The following is an 18,711-nucleotide window of genomic DNA, read 5'->3' as shown; positions in this document are numbered from 1 at the left end:
TGACTAAACTAAGAAACGCTAGCCTTCATGCATCCAGCCAGAGCATTGCAAAAGACTCTGTAAGCTTTTAAAGGTGCATTTGTATTTTCCTACATACCTGTTCTTTGCAACTGGGTAACCACAATTTTTAAAGTGTGCCACCCCATCATCATTTGGGGTGCTTTTTGAAGTACCCTTGTAACCTACTGGGTATTTTTACCTGTAACTAAAAGCTGAGAGAGAGCCTCAGATGGAAGCAGTCTGTAGCATTTGAGTAAAAACTGTTCTTTTTGTTCTTTTCTTTTACAAGCCTCCCCGAGTGTATTTTTTTAACTCAGGACAAAGTGGGGCTGAAAGGGGGTTTCTCCAGTGCAACACTCCTCAGGCGGTCAACAGCTATCAGTTTTCTCACCACACATGGAAGGTTTTTGTACTTTTCCAATAGCAAAAGAATTTTCCCTGGGATTCCACCCCAAGCCCAGGGTAGATTCAAGTTCTATCGATAAGTGGGTGGTAGTGGCCGCCTTTACCAAAAATTACAGAAAGGTTGAGGAGAGAAGCCTTGCTCGGAAAGCTCAGAGGGCTTCAGCATTCTCATTCTCCTCGTGAGCTTGCTCGAAGACAAAGGCTATTAATCCGCTACACTTGGCATCTTAAAATATTGGCCGAGACAATTAATTCCTAGTTTAACCTATTGGAAAAGAATCTGACCTCTTCTCCTTTGTGCACTACTGTGTTTGGGTTTAGTCACACTCTCCTTTTATTTTCTTAGTCCTTAATTCCAGCCTTTAGGGTTCTTCGATCAGATGCTAAAATTTCTAAGTAGGCTTGAGCTCTGGCACCTCTCAATTAAGCTCTGTCTGAGAGAAAGTGGAGTGTGTGCAAGAGACCAAAATGCACCAGCAAGAGCACGATTTCTCTTCCCGCTGGTACACTGAAGTCTCTCTCTCTTCCTCAGCTAGACGCTGGAGATCTGTGATTGGATCATCCGTCGTCTTAAATTTCCTCTCATCCTTCGCTTCTTTCCCCTAGGGGAGAAAAGAGAAACACTGTGTCCCTAGCATCACAGCCCTGATTTCATGCCCCTCCCCTCTGCTGCTGCTTTAAAAAAAATTTTTAAAGAGATGGAAGATCTAATCATAGATCTCCAATAGCCCATCTAGTATGACTCTGACTTATGAAAAAACATTAAAATCTTTGTACTAATAGAACACACATCCTTGCTGAAACTGAATGCATTTTTCTATACACTGTGTCAATGGAATATCATGGTATATTAAAAGTACATTGCTTTGATTCAGCTTCATTGTAAAAGAAGATTGATGTGGGAGGGAGAATTGGAAACATCATTGAAACATTTACTTTTTCTGATTACTAATTCAAAATCATAGCTCACTTTGAATGGTCTATTGTTATTCTCAGGTAAAGTAAAGAAGGAGCTTGATCACGAAGATAATCATTTACATTTGGATGAAACAACCAAATTACTACAGGACCTTCATGAAGCTCAGACTGACAGAGTAGGATCTAGGCCTTCCTCTAATCTCAGTTCCCTCTCTAATGCATCTGAAAGAGATCAGCATCATTTAGGTAAATCTGATTGTATAAAATGACGACCTGAAGTGTCTCACTTAAAATTAAATTGTTTAAGATTCCCAAGATGTTAACTGCATTGACAGCAAAGGAATCATAAACAGATTTGTTGGTTGGTTGGTTGGTGGCGTGGGGGGGTTGTGGTTGGTGGGGGGGGTTGTGGTTGGGAGGTGGTGGTTGGTGGGTGGTTGACTTTCATCTCTGGGTGGTTTGCACCTCTGATAGAAAGGACTAAGCAGGGTCTAATATTGTGTGATTCATTGGTTTTACTGAACTTTTTGTCAAGTTAATTAAAATTTGGCATTTCTAAAGTAACAGTGGAGAATTTTGATCAAAAGTCTTAATATTTTCTCAAATAATGTGTCGTGATAAATTTTCTTATTTTCTTCCCTGTTTGCTATAGGAAGCCCTTCGCATTTAAGTGTAGGAGAACAACAGGACATGGTCCATGACCCCTATGAATTTCTTCAGTCTCCTGAACCTGCAAATGCCAATAACAACTAATCTCACATATACAGTATTGTATATTTTAAACTGTGTAACATTTTACAGAGTTCCATCAAACAGTATGCATTTCACTTTGTTCTCTTTTGTATGAGGATTGCTGTGTAATAATGCTCGTACCACATATTTGTAAATTTTATTTGGGTAATAAGTATATCATGGTATCTGCGCCATAGCTCATACAATATTTTAGGGGTGTGTATAATAGATCTAAAGAAGCAGTTGCAAATTACGTATTTAAGAACCCTTATTTATAAAAAAAAATTGCTAACCAGCTGTCTATCATGCTGTCAATCATTAAAAGTTTTATACTTTGTGTGCAACTATGACCGTACTGAAGCTCCTCTAGGAGGATTTTTCAGTGATAATACAGGTTTCACAACTATGGATTTGTGTGTGGTGGTATTTTTTCATTTTCTCCTCTTCCCCCAGTTGTTCACTGTGGAGTTGGGCCAGATTAAAAGAGAAAGTTATGAATTAAATTTGGATGTCAAAAAAATAAAGTCATTGTACTGCTGAGAACTTTGCTTCCAGACATTCAGCCTCTGCCATCCAGATTTTAAAAATGTTTTGTGTATATGGGTGTAATTGTACCTGCAGAAAGGGTAAACATTTGTGTAGTTTTTAAATGAAGTATTTGAAATTTTATATTGAATGATTTTTTTTAAACAATTGATATTATGTGTAACCTAGAATTATTTGTTGTTCATTAACAATACTGTAAATATTAATAAAAGTCCAAAAATTTACTTGTATGCTGGTGTTTCCAGTACATATTTTGTTTGCCAAGTCTTCATTACCTCAAACATTGGTGTCCCAGATATAGGGTGGTATTCAGAGAAAAGCTAGACATTACTAGATCCCAGTAAAATTAGTGGAACTTAGTTGTGATTAACATGTCTCATTTATTTCAACGGTGCTTAATCATGACTAACTTTATTTGGTTACAACCCATATATCTGCTAAAGGTTATAATGTAACTAGAATGATATAAGAGTAATCAAGTTCTAAATGCATTTGGACAAAATCTTTAGAAAGTCTACAGGGAAACCTTGCTATTCGTAGACTCATAATCCGCATTTTCGCATATCCACAAGTGTCTGACACTTGATTTCATTACCAGTGGATACTAAAGGGTTAAAAACCATGTACAGTATCCGCAGTTCCTAGAGGGCCAGAAGTGACCACAAGGTCACTTCCTGCCGCCACTTTATTAGGATTTCTAAGCAGCATGTTAGCAGGAGCAATTTTGTGGCTCATCTCTATTTTTTGAAAATGCATATTTTTTCCATGATTTTTTGGTGGTTTGCAGGGGGCATTGCTGGGCACAAGGCGTTCCCACAGAGCATGGTACAGTAGAGCTTTTTTTGGTTGCTATTTTTCATCTTGTTTTGGACGTTTTTTGCCCTTTTTATTCAATCCAGAAACCTAACCCCCCTTTTCCCATAGGCATAATGTCTCGTTACTCGCAGTCTCTATACTCGCAGTAGTAGACAAGGAACGGAACCCCCAGGAGTAGCAAAGTTTGCCTGTATTGTATTTTGCCAAGCATTACAACCAATAAACAGCAGCAGAATGTTTGCAGTTCATATTCTGTGAGAGGAGGAAATGGTACATGTTTGACAGGGATTAATACTTCAAACACTTCTCTGTGTGGAAACAGGTTGAGGACTGGACAATGAGCAAAAGGTTTCTTAAAGATAAGAAAGTTACAGGTCATGGGAGACAGAGGCAGGGTGGCTAAAAGAAAGGACAGGCATTAAGATGAGAGGTAAAGGTAGCTGGAGGAAATAAAGATCTAGGGAAGAGCAGGGTGTAGGAGAAGCATGAGGAATGGAGACAACTGAGAAGGTGCTGTTGAAAATATGCAGTAGTGGAACAGTGCTGTTCAGTAGAAACTGAATTTCATATATTTATTTGAATTAACCAATCAATTTTCTGGTTGTAGGCTTCAATTAGTATTTTACGGTGCTTGCAGAACCAAATTAAATATTGGAAAATCACAATGTAGTAGGAACTAAGTACCATTGAACTTGGAATTTTGTTTGAACAAACTGGTTTACTACCATTTAAAGGGGAACAATAGGGATCGAACCAACAGAATATAAAACACAACAGTTAACATACAGAGCAGCCTAATGTGGGCACTCCTAAGCAGCGCCCATCAACTGCTAGTCCTGGCAATGCACTGCTCTGCACTCTCCTCGAAGCACAGGCAGTCTTGCATAAGAGTACAAATGCCTTTTGGAACTTGTCCGTACTCCAGAAATGCTCAATTTAGAGTGGAAGCGCATTGTGTCAGTGACATGTTTTCTCTCAACAGAGCACTTCTGAAGTGCAGACAAGCTCTGAAAAGTATTCACACTCTTGCACAAGACCGCCCACACTTAAGGGAGCACACAGAGCATCATCCAGAATAGCACTATGCAGAGATGCTTTTGTTACAAGGGACCGTGTTAGGCTGCTCTGGATGTCAGCCAATGGATTTAATCCTGGCAGAGTCCTTTTAGTGAAGAAAAACACTGGAAGCTCATGAGACACAGAAATACCCCAAAATCAGTTCCCATGGCAGGCTAGCCTATCTTTGTTGTCTCAGAGATTGGGACGTTTTAAGTACTTCAAAGTGTATTTTGCTGTTAAAATTCATTTGAAAAGCATATCTGGTTAATACTCATGCAACAGATTGAGGATCAGTATCTACTGCATATCTTAGCTTAACCTTCCTCAGAGTTGTTGGGGGAAATCCCAAGTATTACACCTTGAGCTCCTTGAAGAAAAGACATTCTATAAATGTGAGAAATACAAATATTTTCAGAGCATGGCAAAATAGCATAATCCTTATGAGTAAGGAAAGACAGGTAAAACTCAGAATTCAGTACAAGCATGACTTCTATGACGAGCAATAATAGGTTAGTGACAGGAGCTACTGTTGAAACACCTCAAGATTTCTTGGTTGTATATATATATTTTTTTAATTCAGGTTAATACTGATCCTAAGTGCACTTGAACTGTGGGACCTATTGCTGTGACAGAGCCCATAGCTCTATATTAGGGCACATACTTTACATGCAGAAGGATCCATGGTCAATCCCTGGGATCTCCAGTGGGGGGATCTCAAGAGCGTAACTGAAAGGAACTCTGCCTGAAACCTAGGATAGCCACTGTTGGTCAGAGTAGATTGTACTGAGCTAGCAGGACCAATGTTCTGACTAGGCACATGCCAGCTTCAACTCTTTGCTTGGAAATGTTATTGAGCTCAATGAGCCTTTGGACTGATTCACACAGATAAACTGAGTGCTTATGTGAAAGAGGAATGTCAACCAGACTGCCTGGGAGGAGCTTGCAGCCATTTCTGCTATCACACTAATCAGAAAGTCACAATCTGAGTACACGCTCAGTTCTCTTGATGTGGTTGTGAATTGACTCATGCCTAATTGTGTGTGGAATAATGTAGAAACAAGCCCCCAGGCCCTCCACTCCCGACAAACTATAGAGATGATTATAAGCCACAAGAGAGCTAGTGTGGTGTAGTGGTTAGAGTGCTGGACTTGGACTGGGGAGACACGAGTTCAAATCCCCATTCAGCCATGATAGTAGCTGGGTGACTCTGGGCCAGTCACTTCTCTCTCAGCCTAACCTACTTCACAGGGTTGTTGTGAGGAGAAACCTAAGTATGTAGTACACCGCTCTGGGCTCCTTGGAAGAAGAGCGGGATATAAATGTAACAAGTAAAAATAAATAATAAAATAATAACTCTGCCACAGAAATAGTTCTTGAGGACTGTTTATAGAGTGTTTGTGAGTTGGTAGAAACACCCTAGACCTTTAATGTTAGCTTATGGAGAGTACATACCTGTTGCAGGTATGGCTGCTGAGTTGCAAAAACTAGGTCATAATCATGCTTTAACTCTGCAATGTGATATAATCTTTTAAGGTAATCATCAAACAGTCATCAAACTATGCTCACAATAATTTCCGGAGCGGGGAGGAAGGCAGGGATGGACCTACCTTCCTTCCCAGACAATTGTTGCTGTTCGCTTTGGCATGCTACCATGTGCCCATACAATCCATGCTGCACAGAGCAGCCCAGGTGTCTGGAGGCAGGGACCCATTTTTACGGCCTCCAGGAATCCCACAATGCACCACACAATGAGCTTACACACAACCCCATACCTGGGGTAAAGGGAGCACTTGTGCCCTTTAACCCAGCTAAAAGCCTGGGTACAAAACTCAGGCTTGGGGAAGCAGCGCTGGGATCAGCCTGAGTCCTGGTGCTGCACACAAGCAGTCCTACTCAGCCTGCTCGTGTGCACAGCCTCATTATGAAGTCAGCAGTGAGGTCAGCACACACAACAGGAGATGAAGCTTCCACTGTGTTTGTGGTCTTGACTTCTCTTTCCACAGCACTGACACACATCACAGTTATGGACACAGAAGTGGGAAATGGAGCAGACACAATGGAAATTGAAGAGATTTGTGAAGCCACAGGAAACAAAAAGAATATAAGCAAATATCTGATCAATATCTTTGTTTGCTGTTTTATCACTAACAGAGCTCAGGGGTGGGAGCTGTCTCTGTGTATGTTTAGAGAAGGGAATCTCTTTAGCTGAAATTTTTCAGGGAAATCTCTAGATAAGCATGGATAGTGAATGTTGTGTAGTTTCTCTGAGAATCTGAGTATCCTGTATACAGTATGTTGGTATTTTTTTAATCAAAAATATAATTTGATTGATAAGAGGAAACAATATGGTTCAAGTGATCATTACTTTTATCTGTGGGTCCTTTTTATTAGCAAGGTTTTTTACCACCATATCCTAATTTTGAGGACCATTTTATTTGACTTGATTTTTAAAGTAGAGACCACAGTTTTTAAAACTGCAAAAAAAGAAAGAGGGAGGGAGGGAGAGAGAGAGAGAAAGAAAGAAAGAGAAGGAAAGAAAACCTGGTGGAGGGTTCCCTACTGATGCATTCTTGCACACTTGTAAATGCAGGCATTTACACTTATGTGGGAAATAAACGGTTTTATTGATCAGAAACAATCCTGACTTAACACCCCACAACTAAGTTCTTCAGGTAACTTGTATCCTTGTCAGTTGGTTGCCACAGCAACTCCTCTAAGCCCTAACATTCTAACAAGAGGAAGCAGCAGCTCAAGATCAGATGGAGGCTATGCAGTCACAGGTTGTCTTAACTTCTGATTCAGTCAGTTTTAAGGTCTTTGGTAGAGAGTGCAGGTTGGCTGGCTGGCTGGGATGGTATATTGGACTGGTACAAATGAATGCATCTGAGGCAGAGTGCTATATTTAGGAGCTTCTTTTGAATATTACCTGCCTCCCCCTGCACACATTTGTGTCCCCCATTTCTTTCAAGGGTCTCAGAAGAGAACATAATGTGTGTGTGTGTCGCTTGTGGTCCTGGCACCTGTGAATCCATGTTTGGGTCATAGGGACCCAGTTTCTTTATCCATGGTTTTAAAAATAGGCAAAATTTACCTATCCGCTGTTCCTGGGTGGCCGGAAATGACTTCTGATGTCATTTCTGGTCACGATTTTGCAGCATGGAGCCATTTTGTGGCTCTTCAGAAAAAGCCCAATAATTTTTGAAAAAATTATCAAACATTTGGAGGATTTGTGGGTTTTGAGGGGCCTTTCTTGATGGCTGGAGGCCTGGAAAGCAAGGTACTATGCTTTATTCCCTTTATTTATGCTTTTTGGGGTCCTTTTTTAAAGCTCAAGGAAACCTAACAACTCCAATTCCCAATGACTCAAGGTTTCGTTATTCACGGTTTCCATATTTGTACCTACAGGCGAAAATGGAACCCCCGTGAATAATGAGGACCAACTGTATGTTGTTTACAACCATTTGATGCCTCCAGTGTGAAAAAAACATAATCAAGACTGCAAGGCAGCACAGTTTTTGTTCATGTAGGAGAGATAAAAGCTTCTTTACAACTTACCCATTCCTTTCTGCTCAGCATCAACCCATGCATTAATAATAATTAATAATAATAATACTTCTAGAATGTATATAGCACTTGAGAGTGTTAAAAATGCTTCATTGTCTCCATAATACTTCTAAAACTATATTGCAGATAGTGGGCTCAGGCTGAGAAATAGTCTTTGCCTAAGGCCTAGTGAGTTTATAGCGGAGGCAAAACGTGAACCCAGAACTTCTCAGCTCACACTTAGTCATTACTCTAAGTACTAAATAAGTACAGCTTATACTGTAGTTGTGCTTCGTACTTGTTAATTTAGTGCAGATAAACGAACAAAACTCCAGATAATCTGCTCAGCCTGCTTAGAAGGACCATGGGAAATCAAATGACTGGGCTGGCCTTGTTTGCTGCCTAATGGTCAGAATAGGTGCCTGTAAGCTATTTTGACTTCTGACTGGTTAGGGCCTGTGCTAGCCACTGCCAACCCTTAGTGCTGAGGCACTAAGTATACAATTTGGGTTGTGACTAAGTATGGTGATTCATTTGTGGGCGATGGATCCCACTGAACACCCAAAGAGGGAGGAAATAGCTTTACAAAGGCATTTAGAAAAAAAGCCCAAGAACCAGCGCCATCTACTGGCAAGCAGTGAAATTGTAAGGGCAACATTCAAGCATGAGAGACGCACACACAGAGGGAAAGACCTAGAGAACATAAGAACAGCCTTGCTGTATCATGCCCAAGGCCTATCTAGTCCAGCATCTTGTTTTCCACAGTGGCCCACCAGATGCCTCTGAGAAGCCCACAGGCAACAGATGAGGGCATGTCCTTTCTCTTGCTGTTGCTCCCGTAACTGGTATTTAGAGGCACCTTGCCTCTGAGGCTGGTGGCTATAGCCACCAGACTGGCAGCCACTGATAGACCTGTTCTCCATGTATTTGTATAAGCCCCTTTAAAGCCATCCAAGCTAGTGGCCATCACCATATCCCGTGGCAGAGAATTCCATCGATTAATTATGCACTGTGTGAAAAAATACTTCCTGTTGCTAAATTTCCTGGCCTTCAGGTTCATCGGATGACCCCTGGTTCTAGTGTTGTGAGAGAGGAATAAAACTTTCTTTCTGTTCACTCTCTCTACTCCACGCATAATTTTATACACCTCTATCATGTCTCTCCATAGTGGAGACATCTATCATGTCTAACTCTAACCCTAAACTAAAAAAAAACCCAGATGCTGTAGCCTTGCCTAATAAGGAAGTTGCTCCAGGCCCCTGATAATTTTGGTTGCCCTCTTCTATACAAATATGACAAATATTTATATACTGCTTTTCAACAAAAGTTCCCAAAGTGATTTACATAGCTAAAAATGAATATAATGGCCTTTTCCAGTTCTACAATGTCCTTCTGAAGATACTGTATGCAGTTCTCCAAATGTGGCCACACCATAGATTTGTATAAAGGCATTATAATATTAGCATTTGAATGTTATATCCCTGTGCTTGATGAGAATAATAAAAGTAATAATGTGAGGACAGTTGATACAGGAACAGCTTCTTTATTGTTTTAACTTTGCTTGAGCTGCAGATGGTCTCCTGAAAAAAAGCACACACATTCACACACACTCCCACTCCTTATGAGGCCTTTGGGCCCTCGCCTTGGTAGGATCACATTTCACTACATTTCCCCCTTTTGAGTTTCAAACTACCCAACCCAATAAGGAAGGAAAAACAATGAAAACAAAACCTTTTTAAACAATTCCTAACTGGAAGTGATGAGCAGACTGTGAGTCACCTCTAACAGCACCTGGAGATTTTACAGACAGGGCTTTCCTCCCGAATCCACTCTTGATTGGAGTGTGCCAGTCCGCATATTTGCTGGATTTAACCCGACCTCCCTGCAGGCTATCATGGACCAGGACAGACAGGGTTTTGATTTTCTCTGAAGGGAAGCTCCAAATTCTGCCTTAGCCCGAGTTATGTCCGGGGTAAAAAAAATCCTCTATTTCCAGCAGCTTTTGAAAAAAACTCCGGGGCTTCTGCTTTCTCCGAAGGTGTGGATGGAGGTACTGATGGCTATGCGAAGGAGGTTGGTCCATCTAATCCTTCAAATTAAAATGCTGCAAATCTGCTGTGAAGCAGATTTGCTCTTCAGATACCCCGAGGCAGTATCAGAGCCAGAACAGTGGTGGCTTGTGTCCAGCCACCGCAGTAGTCCAGCTTGCCCCGCCCCCTATGTCTGATGTCAGACGCGGGGGTTAGCCACACACCCACATCTGAAGTCAGACGCGGGGGTGTGGTCTGGCTCCCGAACGGGGCCGTGCGGCCCCATTTGGGAGTTAGATTCAGGCCAGCACTGTATTTGCAGCACGGCCAGGAGTGGCTCTCCCCTGCCTTAAAGGCAGGGAGATCCTCTCCTGGGCGCTTCGTGAACGCAGCGCTGGCCACCTAACTCCTGAACAGGGCCGCGTGTCCCACTTGGGGGCTAGATCGGGGTCAGTGCAGTGCAGTGCAACCAGAAGTGGCTCTCCCTGTCTAAGGCAGGGAAGATCTGCTCCTGGCCACACTGCAAACAACGGGGCCATGCGGCCCTGCTCTAGAACTAAACCAGACCCCCGCATGACTGACATCAGATGTGGGGGATGTCGGGGCTATGAGGCGTGGCCCCTGAGGGGCGGTGACCCGGGTGCTTTGAACCCGGTTGCCCAATAGTGGCTATGCCCTGCCCCGAGGCATAGAGCCATGTATGAAAAACCTCCTGGGGATTATTCTGCCTCTCAAATGGGTACTTTTTAAAAGCTATGTACTGCTCAGTCTCTGTAACGTTCAGGCTTCTGTATCACACAACCACTAGAGGTTATCTGCTCCCCAAGTGAAGATGAGGAACAAGCTTTACCAAATGGTGGTTGGGTTTGGCCATTATTTAAGAGTGCTATTTCAATCCCAGTTGGATGCTCCTATGGCACCCCCAGTTCTCCCAATGGCATTTCTTCTGAAAGCTCTAGTTATACTGCTGTAATGGGGTGTGGCGCTGGTACACTTTGTAGATGTCTCCTATTCTTTCTAACTGTGCCATTGCTGGATTTGACAATATAAAACTGTGGTATCTGGTATTGTTTTTGAATAGTTGCTGGTTCTGACCAGCCTTTCTGACTGTCTAATTTAATTCATCAACTACCACCACCACGGATATTTATATACCACTCTTCAACCAACATTCTCAAAACAGTTTATATATAAAAATGAATACATAAATAAGATGCTCCCCTGTCCCCAAAGGGCTCACAATCTAAACAGAAACATAAGGCAGATACCAGCAACAGCCACTGGAGGGATGCTGTGATGGGGCTGGATAGGGCCAGTTGCTCTCCCACTGCTAAATATAAGAGAATCACCACTTTAAAAGGTGTCTCTCTGCTCAGTTAGCACCTGGGAACCAGGATACAGGTCTGCTAAAGTCCTCATCCTGTAATGCCTATAAAAATGAAATTTATCTTTCTTTCACCTTCTCATCCGCCACACGGACTGCCTCCATGTCTGGCCACCGAGGGAGCAAGGACGTTTCCAAAGCTGGAACAGATCTCCATAGCTGCTGACCCATGATTAGCTGTGCTGGACTATACTTGGCGGCATTAATGGGAATTACTCTGTAGTTCAGTAAGGCCATAAATGGATCATCTTGAGCCCAAATCCACTTTGCAGTTTGGACTGCTCTCTCTGCTTCCCCAGTGGCTTGTGGATAGTGCAGACTGATTGTGATGTGACAAAAATTGTATTTTTCTGCAAAATGAGCAAACTCTTGCCCAATTGTGGGGCATAATCTGATACAAGTTCATCAGGACACCCCTCATCTGGTCATTATATTCTTTAAACAACTGATGGTGCTAGATCTTGTAAGATCAGGCAGATGTGCAAGTTCAAGGAATTTTCACTTCTACCTAGAGAAATTGACTATAACAACTAGATATCTTGTTCCTTGTATTTCACAGATATCTGCTACTACAAGTGTCTTGCCTTGCTTGTACTCAGCGAGAGGGTTATATCGCATCATTCTGAGGAGGAGACCATTCTGAGGAGGAGACTGGCATCAGATTGGCACCCGATCCAAATTCTTGCAATTTATCAGGGGCACCAAAGGTTTGTGGTCTGTATAGAGCTTAAAGGATTGCAGCCCAAAGAGATGCTTTGAGAACCTCTCACATGCCCAAACTGCTGCCAGGCACTCCTTCTCAATTTGAGCATATCAGGTTTCTGCATCTGTGAGTGTCCTGGAGCAGTAGGCCACTGGTTTCAACTCTCCTTTGTGATCTTGCAGTAACACTCCTCCTAGCTGCTAGCATCAGCACTGACAATAGTGTGATGATTGACATCATAAAATGCTAGCATTGGAGTCTCTGTTAAAAGTTGTTTTACTCTTGTGATAGCTTCATCTTGTTTTTGGCCCCAATATCAAGCAGTGTTTGCCTTTAACAAACCATTTAAAGGGTTTCACACTTTTGCTAACTTTAGTAAAAATCTTCCTAGACAGTGTACCATGCCAAGGAATCTCCACAACTCAGCTACAGGCTCTGGAGGTTTGATCATAGAAATAGTCTTCACCTTCTTGGGATCTGGGCACATTCATCTATGTGGTGTCCCAGATAGGTGAGCTCTGTCTGGCACAGAAGGCACTTGCTTTCATTCAGCTTTAATCCAGCAGCTTTTACAGTCTCCTAGACTTTAGCCAGTATCTCACCATGCTTGTCCTTGGTAACGCCATAAATAATGTCAGCCATGAACACAGAATCTCCCTCCAGGTTTTGCAAAACCTCTGGCATGACCCTTTGAAACAATTCTGGAGCACTAGAAATTCCAAAAGGTAATCTTTTGAAGAAATATCTTCCAAATGGTGTTATGAATGTTGTTAGTTTGGCACAGGAAGGTTCCAGCCGGATCTGCCAAAATCCACGGGCTGCATCCAGCAATGAAAATACTTGGACACCTGCTAGGTATGGAAGGATATCGTTCACCATGGGGAGGGTGTATTTTTCTCTTTCCACAGCTTTGTTCAGCTGTTTTATGTTAACAGTGCTGTTTGTTCAGCTGTTTTATGAACTGTGCCATCCTTCTTTGGTACTGGTACCACTGGCGCACATCAGTCAGTAGGTTCTGTGATTGGTTTAGTAACTCCACATCTAACCATCCTCTCTAATTCAGCTTTAACTTTAGGAAGTAGTGGAACTGATACTGTTCTAGCTGTATGGACTGCATAAGGAACTGCCCTTTCCTTGAGTCTTATCAGTATTGATGCTGTCTTCAAGGTTCCTATGTCATCATGAGGCTCTGTAGAAAGTCCTTTCAGGTGACTAGCCAGGCCCATTGCAGTAGCTGTGTCCTGGCTCAGAAGATTGTTAATCTGAGAATCTAGCACATATATTTTGAAGTTGTATTCCTTGCCTCTATATTGGGTAGTGGCTGTAAGGCACCACATGCAATTTAGATCCTGCCCTCCAGGACCAGTGAGGCATGCAGATGTCTGCTGGAGAGGAGGTGGGTTGCAAAACCTCCTGTAAACAGATTCTGAGATCACACATCAGTGCCTGTATCAATTTTGAATCCAACTAGGACACTATTAATTTGCAGCTGCACCTCCCAGTAGAGCCATCTAGGCATGTGATTGGTCCAAAAAATAAGTTTTCATCTGGATTATTTTGATTTGCAACTTCTATCACCCCTTCTCTCACAAAATGACAATTCTCCCCCACATTTGTGGCTTATTGTAGTCTTTGCTGGACACTGCTTTCTTTGAATGTGCTTTACCACAGTGTGTGGCAATTAGAATCTTTCCTCTGTTTTGGGGCAGGCTGGTTTTTTCTTTGGGCACAGCTTGCCTGAGCTGGCTGTTTATCTTTCTTCTCCTCACAGGAGTGTTTTGACCTCCAGGGCTGCTTAAAAATTTCCTGAAGCTCCAATAAAGCTTCTGAACCTTGACCAGTTCTGAATTTCTTATAACCTGCACTGCCCCTTCTGGGGCTAGGTTACTTTCCATCTGCAGCTTCTAAGATAAGTCTTTATCCAAAGTGCCCACAATTAGTCTCTCACTAATAGTTTCAAGTTTTGCTGTTCCCAAACTCATAGTCATCAGCTTTTTCTTACGTCCTCAGCTGGTTCCCCAGGCCTCTGGTGGAACCAGGACCTCTCATGAATAAGGTTCTTCTTTGGCACAAAATATTCATAAAATTTTCCAAGGACTATGAGATAATTATCCCTATCCCCAGCAGCAACAGCAAAGGTAAAGGACTTTAAAATCTGCTTTGCTTATGGGCCCATTGCATAAATGAGAGCACAAACCTTGATTTCTTTCTCTTCAGCATGCAGCTTTGTAGCAATCCTGCAACAGGAGAACCACTGCTTCCAGTCAGGCCATCCTGCAGGCCTATTACAATCAAAGCCTTCTGGCAGAGATAACTTTGCCATGCTAGGCCTCAGTTCAGCAGAAGCAGTTTCTTTTCTTTTTGCTTCTTTTCTGCTACTCCAGAGACTCTAGGAAGCAGGGATGTGCACGGAACCAGTTCAGAGGCCCTCCAGACCGGTTTGAAAGACCAACGGTTTGGCTGGTTCGAAGGTGGTGGGGGGATAACTTTAAGAACTGGGGAGGGTGTTCTCCCCCACCCGCGTTTCCCCCACCAGCACTGTTCTAAAAAATGGTCCCACCGGGGAGGCAGCGTACCTCCTTGCCACCCCAGTATGTCGCAGACAGGAAGTGCCCACTGTGCAGGTGCACGTTGCACTCATTCACATGCACATCGCAACATGCACATGCACAGCAGCCACTTCCGGTCCACAACGTACTGGGATGGTGAGGAGGTACACTGCCACCCGAGCAGGACCATTTTTGAGAACAGTGCCAGTGAGAAAAATGTGGCGGGGGGTAAGAGCACCTTCCCCAGTCCTTAAAGTTACCCCACACGCACACACCTTTGAACTGGCAGTTGCTGGTTGTGTGCACATCCCTACTAGGAAGTTGCCTCAACTTCGTACATGATGTAGGAATAATAAAATAATAATAAAAGTAATGATGCAAGGACTCAGTTGAAACAGGAACAGCTTCCTTATTGTTTTAACTCTGCTTGAGCTGTAGAAGGTCTCCAAAACAAATGCACATGGCATGCTTAACACTCCCACTCCCAGTAATTGGCCCTTCCCCTTGGTAGGATCATATTTCACTACAATCCCCTTCCTAATGATCCCATGGAATTTGTATTTTTCACATCTGCCATGCACTGAGTCGACACTTTCAATGAACTATCCACCATGACTCCAAGATCTCTCTCCTGGTCTGTCACCGACAGCTCAGACCACATCAGTGTATATGTTAAGTTGGGGTTGGTTTTTTTTTTTTTTTTTGCTCCAATAGAATCACTTTACATTTGCTTATATTGAACTGCATTTGCTATTTTGTCGCCCACACCCAGTTTGGAGAGATCCTTTTAGAGCTCCTCACAATCTGTTTTAGATTTCACTACCCTAAATAGTTTAGGGTATGGACTTCTTTCCCTTGAGAAGTCCTTAATGCTAGGAAATGTTGAAGGAAAGCGAAGAAAACGACCAGCAGCAAGGGGGATGGACTCGATTACGACAGCAATGAATGCACCACTGAGAGACCTTAAAGGCCAAGTTGAAGACAGGTCATCCTGGAGAGAATCTATGTGGTCGCTAAGAGTCGACACCGACTCGATGGCACTTAATCAATCAATCAATCAATCAATCAATCAATCAAATAGTTTAGTGCCAGCTCCAAATTTGGCCACTTTGCTGCTTACCCCAACATGAATAAGTTAATGAGCACTGGTCCCAGTACAGACACTCTCAAAGATTCTGAAAGGTTAGTGAGGCAACACTTGCCCTTGCAGAAGCCATGTTGGTTCTCCTTCAGCAAGGCCTGATGAAAGAGGCACATGGAAGATGGCAAAGATTTGCTGTCCCAGAGGGACAGAATTTCAGAAGCCATTTTTGGAGGACACTCTAGCTCCGGATTTTCTGCACTGAGCAGAGGTTCAGACAAGATGGACTAAAAAATAAAGATTATTATTTTGCAGAAAGCTACATTTGGAATGGATGTGAAACATAACTGCCTAAATGTCCCTGCTATGCAGCAATTCACACCCCACATAGATTCAGACAGCACCATTATCAAATAACACCACTCTAAAATAATTGAATAGTAGTTTTTAATCTTAATTCCTAATTGCGTTCAGATTATCAGGGTTCCATATTAGAATCAGTAGTACTAAAGCTGTGTTCCTTTGCATATTTACTGGGGAGTGAATCAAATGGAATTCAGTGGGATTTACTTCTGAGTAAACATAAGATCAGGCTGAGTGGCTGCAAACCCACACATACTTGTCTGGGAGTAAGCACCATTGAACACAGTGAGATTTACTTCTGTGCAGGGGTGTATCTATGGTGGGGCAGGCAGGGCACATACCCCGGGTGCCACTTGAAGGGGGGCACCATTTTTTAAAATTAATTTTCTTTGTAAAATGGCAGCTGAAAACAAAATGGCGACCGTGCATGCTGAAATGGCCTCTGTGAGGCCCTAGGCCATGCCAGGCCTTGCAGAGGCCATTTGAGCATGCACGGTGGCCATTTTGTTTTCAGTAGCCATTTTTAAAAAATAAAATTTATTTTAAAAAATGACCACTGCACATGCTCATATGGTCCCTGCGAGGCCATAGAGGGGAGGGGGAACCTTTGCAGACACCCCGCCAGCCTTTAGGAAGCCCCCCGAAGGGGCTACAGGTAAAAATATTTTTTAAAAAATTAATATGTCACTGTACACATATTTAGTTTGGCACTATGTCCAGAGAATCGAGGCTTGTGAATACTGAGCTGAAGCTTATGAGCTGCGATTGTATTCATTTGCTCTTACCTTGCTTCTTGTGATAAGTGAGTTAAATGTGATGTCTTAATAATATGGCTATTAATGGTGAGTTTGTCTTTGAATCAGTGTAAAATCCTTAGTATTAAGGCCCACTGGGAGTTTCTTGCTCTCTTTCTCTCATTTTAACTGTCTTTCTGAAATACTAGAATATATTCCAAGCAGGTATGCAGTTTACTCTGCATATCCTTTAATTATTTTCAGAGTATTTGGGAAAAGTAAAAATCTCCATTTATTTTTAAAACTTTTGTAATAGTGATGCTACAATGCATAGTAGAGAAATAGACAGACACTTCTGTTTGGTTTTCCAAGTACACCTCCACATAGTATTTGGGTATATCATGAGCCCCAGCATACTGAAATTTGTAGTCCAGCATTTTTTGGTCTGGCTACGTCCACTGCTAAATAGTTTTTGAAATAGTAAAAGATTAACAAGCTTGACTTGTATTTTTCAGCTGATATTATGGTGAAGTTATCTGAAAGATGGGTGTCAGATGTTTGGACAGGGGGCGCAATTTCAGTGCTTGCCCTAGGCGCTATTTTCCCTATATACGCCTCTGCTTCTGTGTATCATAAAAGACTGTAATCCTTAACATACTTCTTAGGCCCAACTGAATCAGTGGAATGTTATCTGAAATAGACATGTTTAGGATTGGGTTGCAAAGCATGCCATAGTGCAAGGGCAGAAATCTCCACAACCAAAGGTGATAACTTACCACCCTCTGCATGCAGTTGCACAAATCAGCAAGACTGTCAATCATTCCATAGAGAGAGAACCTGAGTAGAGTAAATCCTGAGTAAAAAACTTGAAATTGTATAAAGACGTGCAGGTCCCAAAATGCAACAGTTTGCTGGTGACTGTTGGGTTGTCAACCGATGAGAAAAACATGGGTTTGCCTGCTGTTGTGTCTTTTTCATCAGATTTCTCTGTACAAATGAGCAAGTGAAGTTTTTCACAGCGCGTATATACATATTTTCACCGGCTAAATATCTGCATATCAAGCTGTTGTTAAGGAAACAGAAGCTGGTTAAAGAACAAAAGTTGGCAGCCTTTTCACTGGGCTCTTGAATTCTGGAAACCTTCTACCACAGAGAAAATTAATCTTCTTCTAATATATTTGTCTACTTTCATGTCAGAGAAACACAAAGGACATGGCCAACCAAACTTTGATAAGACGTATGTATTAACACGTAGGTGTTTTGCATTAGTTCACCTAGTTTGCTGCCTGACTCTTGGCTGCTTGGAACTTTGCTAGCTTATTTGCTCTTCTGATAATGGTTTATTATATGAAATGAATGTTTTTTAAAACCAGAATTCTATCAAACAAAAGTTTTCCTGCCTAATAGAATATAGAAAGGCGATTCCTTGAACAACTTCCTTCATAGGACCCAGGAGAAGCCCTGGTTTGAAAATAAGTGGAGTGGTGAGTCTGTTACCATAGTTGCAGAGAGTAGCTCTGTTTAAAAGCAACAAAAAAATCTTTCCCCCTCTGAAAGTTGGTAAAGGCCATGTTGACAGAGGTAGATTGAACAGCTTTGTACATCTCTGGAAATGCTGCATAAAATAAGTCGTCTCTTGTAAGGTTCTGGAATTTTTAAAAGCCTTGAGATCCTGGAGGAGTTTTAGAAGGACAGCCTCGTTTTCTCTCTGGCCTTGCTTGCTGAGGGAGAGGCAAAGGGAGTGGGTTGAATGGAGGCGTATGTTGAAAGTGGCAGCAGAGGTGAGTAAGCAGGGGGAAATTCTCCTGAAGTCTTGGATTTTTGGTGAAAGGAAACTAGGCACTGTAT

The 18,711-nt window shown here is 42.3% G+C and overlaps 2 protein-coding genes and 1 long non-coding RNA gene across 14 annotated transcripts in view; 2 read left to right on the top strand and 1 right to left on the bottom strand.

Annotated features, from left to right (window-relative positions):
• Nucleotides 1-2,850, top strand: part of BRD9 (bromodomain containing 9) — a 38,004-nt gene extending 35,154 nt beyond the window's left edge. For all 5 annotated transcript variants that reach the window (XM_053260974.1, XM_053260971.1, XM_053260973.1 and 2 more), the window contains exons 16-17: nucleotides 1,402-1,569; nucleotides 1,976-2,850. In XM_053260974.1, coding sequence (XP_053116949.1) covers nucleotides 1,402-1,569; nucleotides 1,976-2,076 — 269 coding nt within the window. In that variant the 3' untranslated portion in view covers nucleotides 2,077-2,850. The remainder of the gene's footprint in view (nucleotides 1-1,401; nucleotides 1,570-1,975) is intronic.
• LOC128329561 (uncharacterized) overlaps nucleotides 1-18,711 on the bottom strand; it is a 63,859-nt gene that overhangs the window by 4,593 nt on the left and 40,555 nt on the right. The window lies entirely within an intron of this gene.
• Nucleotides 7,182-18,711, top strand: part of ZDHHC11 (zinc finger DHHC-type containing 11) — a 79,859-nt gene continuing 68,329 nt past the window's right edge. For 2 of the 8 annotated variants that reach the window (XM_053260984.1, XM_053260981.1), the window contains exons 1-3: nucleotides 7,182-7,256; nucleotides 11,993-12,140; nucleotides 18,271-18,347. Coding sequence is in view for 3 of the 8 variants with exons in the window: in XM_053260978.1 (XP_053116953.1) it covers nucleotides 7,236-7,256 (21 nt within the window). In the remaining 5 variants the exon portion in view is untranslated. The other 6 variants (XM_053260983.1, XM_053260982.1, XM_053260977.1 and 3 more) reach the window with 4 other exon arrangements.

The sequence above is a fragment of the Hemicordylus capensis genome, chromosome 6 (assembly GCF_027244095.1).
Source record: "Hemicordylus capensis ecotype Gifberg chromosome 6, rHemCap1.1.pri, whole genome shotgun sequence".
In the NCBI taxonomy this organism is placed as follows: Eukaryota; Metazoa; Chordata; class Lepidosauria; order Squamata; family Cordylidae; genus Hemicordylus; species Hemicordylus capensis.
The sequence above is the reverse complement of the archived record's forward strand: the minus strand, read 5'-3'. Positions and strand labels throughout refer to the sequence as shown.